This window comes from Cyprinodon variegatus, unplaced genomic scaffold (assembly GCF_000732505.1).
Source record: "Cyprinodon variegatus isolate N-32 unplaced genomic scaffold, C_variegatus-1.0 Scaffold28, whole genome shotgun sequence".
NCBI classification, from domain to species: domain Eukaryota; kingdom Metazoa; phylum Chordata; class Actinopteri; order Cyprinodontiformes; family Cyprinodontidae; genus Cyprinodon; species Cyprinodon variegatus.
In genome coordinates this window covers 286,971-290,320 of record NW_015150481.1, presented here as the reverse complement: position 1 = coordinate 290,320, position 3,350 = coordinate 286,971, and the positions used below count along the sequence as shown (strand labels likewise).

Here is a 3,350-nt window from a genome sequence, read left to right as displayed (position 1 = left end):
CCCAGTCCTTCTTTTCACTGTAGACAAGCCATGATCTGCTTATCTGTTCTCCATTTTTCATTTGGATGAAATAATAGCTGCATGAATCATGATGTTAGCATCAATCCATAGCCATGTCTTTTTTTAATCATCTTTTGCTTTTCCATTAATAAAACAGCATCACCAAGGACCCGTCAGGGATGGAAAAAGTTGCCTAATTCCCTCATTTTCCACCAATGTGTTACTGGCCCTCCCAAACAAAACTAAAACATATTAAACAAATAAAACAACTCTTTAACTTAAGGTGACAAAATAACTAAGGTCAATATAAACAAAATCCCCCCCTCAGTTCTTTGGGACAGTGGTATGTTCCTAGCTTCCATCTAAGGCTGATCTGCATTTGAACCTCAGAGAAAATAACAAGTGTGAGTTAAACCAGTCAGACAGATTAACTGAAGTTTAAACCTATTAGAAAAAATACATCTAAATGGAATAAACTAAATCTGGAACTAAATATGAGCTAGGAAACTATACAAACACTTAGTGGTAGAAGGATCCACCAGACTGGGATTTATCTGTATTTGGTTTGTTTTGCCTGTCATTGACACACAGACCTATAAACATGCAGGGGTGCAGAGGTGCTGCATGAGCAGCAGAAAGCTGGAAGATGATTGTTTGTATTTTGGCAGCAGAGGATTGAGCCAGACAGTAAACAAATGATGTCTCCACCAGCTTTATATAAGCGGTTTGTTCTCAGCAGGAACTTCACCTCAGCAGATGATCCAGATGTTTCCCACAGGCTGTTTATCTGTTTGGATGTGAGAGACCTCCAGAGGTCCTGAATGCAGACCCCATCAGCTTCTCATTGGCTCAGTCACAACGATCCGCTTCTCCGTTTAGATTACCTCATATATTTTTTCTTTTTATGTAATAGTTTGCTTCCGTTGGCCAAGTTTTATATCCATAAATGTAAAATTATCCTGACCAAACCCTCATGTATGTCTTTTTTAAAGGAAGCCACAATGTATTTTTCCACACTATCCTCTTCCAATAACAGAAAAAAAAAACTTTAAAACTTTATCTCTATGCTCTAAATTCAAAATATTTATGTAATCCATTTATATGCTCTTATGTCTAGCTTTATTCAATAATTTTACTATTTTTATGTTTAATCAGTTATATTTTATTTATTATTACTATTTTTGATCAAATTCCAGGCGATTTTTCTTTGGAAATTGTACTTATTTCTTGTATTACAAAAAATTCTCTAATGAAGCTTTAAAAAAAAAAAGAAAAAAAAAGCCTGTATCGGGCCTCTGATTGGTCGAAGCGCAGCAAGTCTCATCCCAACCAATCAGTGCTGAGGAGGATGACGTTGGCAGGGAATTCCCCCTCATACAAAACTAACAACATGGCGGACATCAAGCCTCAGCCGCGCAGCCGATTGGCTGAGACAAAAGTTCCGCTCTATCCTATTGGCTGGTGGCAGAAAAAAACTACATGTCATTGGTTCAGCAGAGCTCCATCAGAACATCAAGCCCCGCCCCACAGACATAGAAATACTAAAAGTAGAACAGATTATTGGTTTAATGTGGAAACAAACTGTTTTTTCAATCATTCAAAGACATAAAAGTTTGATTTTATGAACAGAAAGAAAACTGAATCAGTCATTATAGGCAGAGAAGTTCCTAAAGGTAAACATTGTATTAAGTTTTCCTAATAAAAATAAAAAAATATGAAAGTAAAATATAAAAATCAGATTTAAAGGAACAGGAGCAGATTTTCAGATGTGTCCTGATTTAGTTTTTTGACCTTTTATTTATTATAATCTAAATGTTAAATGTCTTCTTCTGTTTTTAATATTTATCGGAAGGGGGGCTGAGGCCAAAGGAAGACATGAGGAAGAAATCCTGGACCAGTCAGGAATGTCTGGATCTGGATCAGCAGCTCTGGAATGTGCCTGTTTGATCTGTGTGTTTTATCTCTGCGCACAGAGCTCTGCCTGTTCGGTTCGGTTCGGCTCGGTTCGGTTCGGCAGCCTCAGCAGCTCCCAGCAGGGCTTCATCGGAGCTGCTCATCCCCCCGCCCCCCCTCCTCCGGAGCTCCAGATTTGATCGCCGGTTCTCCGTCTGAACATCTCCCCTCTCCGCTCATCGCTCCTCGGGAGAAATGTCAGACGTCGGCTCGGATCAGATCCGGACCGTAGATCAGAACCGGGGCCGAACCGAACCGGACCACCAGGAGGCCTCGGTTCCTCACACCGTGTTCGTGATCCTGGACTCCGCCGAAACTCTTAACTTGGTCCAGTAAGTCCGGAAGTGTTTCCGTTATCTGTGCCTTTACAGAACTCCTTTAGGAAAACAGTACATTTTCGCTTATTCAACAGTTTTTGGTAATAATGGATTTGCACCAAACCAAACCGACATAATTTTTCAGATAAAGGTTCGCTTCTGATAGGTTCGGCTTGGCGTTACTCGGTTTTTCTGTTTTGGAACTGTTGTTATAAAACCGTGTTTATTTAGTTTAAGGTTTAAATGATCTCATGGGAGGATGATTAAAGTGAAGCTTAAATACGCGGTTTTCTGAATGGAGTTTGGTGTGAAGGAGCAGTGGAGGGCAGGACAGGGGTTAAGGTTAATATTTGCCAGACTGGAATGCTGAAGCTGCACACTGATGAAGATGATGATGGCAGGTTGTTGTTGTTTTTCTTTTTGACTTTTGACCCCTGAACCTCCCTCTGCATGACTCATCAAGCACTAATCTCCCTCTTTCCTTTCCCAGGGGGGAGCAGCCAACTGCTCCATCTTCATCCCCTCTTCCTCTTTTTTCCTCCTCCTCCTCTTCCTCCTCAGAAGCACAGCCTTCATGGCTTTTGCTTTGACGCCACCTCAGATGTTCTGGAGCTGTGAAGCGGTTGCCTGTCCTCCCTGGGAAGCGGGCCCTGATTGGTGGATTATGGCGTGATGTGGGAAACGGATGTGAGGCTTGTTTTGGATACAGCTGTGGGAAGCTGGGGGGGGGATGAGTCACGGTTCCAACAAGACTGGATCTGTTCAGCTTTCTGGGAACAGAGACAGAAAGCAAAAGTAGAAACAAACAAGCAGACTGTGGGGTGGGGGGGTCCAGGGTGTGGATCAGAGGGACCGGTGGGAAGTGACTGAGCTCTTCATCCCTCCTGTCCTACCAGCTTTGAAGGCCTTCCAGAAGCGGTTAGAATCAGAACCTGACACCCTTTAAACCAGCTGGTTCTGGGTCCAGTCCAGTGGAACCTTCTGCTGTGGTTCCACTGAGCTGAGGTGACCAGAACATCCCATTAAAGTTGTATTTAAATGTCAATCATTCTGGTTTAAACATGTAGATGTAAATGTTCT

The 3,350-nt window shown here is 42.2% G+C and overlaps 1 protein-coding gene across 1 annotated transcript in view; it reads left to right on the top strand.

Annotated features, from left to right (window-relative positions):
* The first annotated feature begins 1,876 nt into the window (after positions 1 to 1,876).
* Positions 1,877 to 3,350, top strand: part of tfe3 (transcription factor binding to IGHM enhancer 3) — a 12,394-nt gene continuing 10,920 nt past the window's right edge. Inside the window, 1 exon segment of the mRNA XM_015397895.1 lies at positions 1,877 to 2,285. Within this exon segment, the coding sequence (XP_015253381.1) occupies positions 2,149 to 2,285 (137 nt within the window). The 5' untranslated portion in view covers positions 1,877 to 2,148.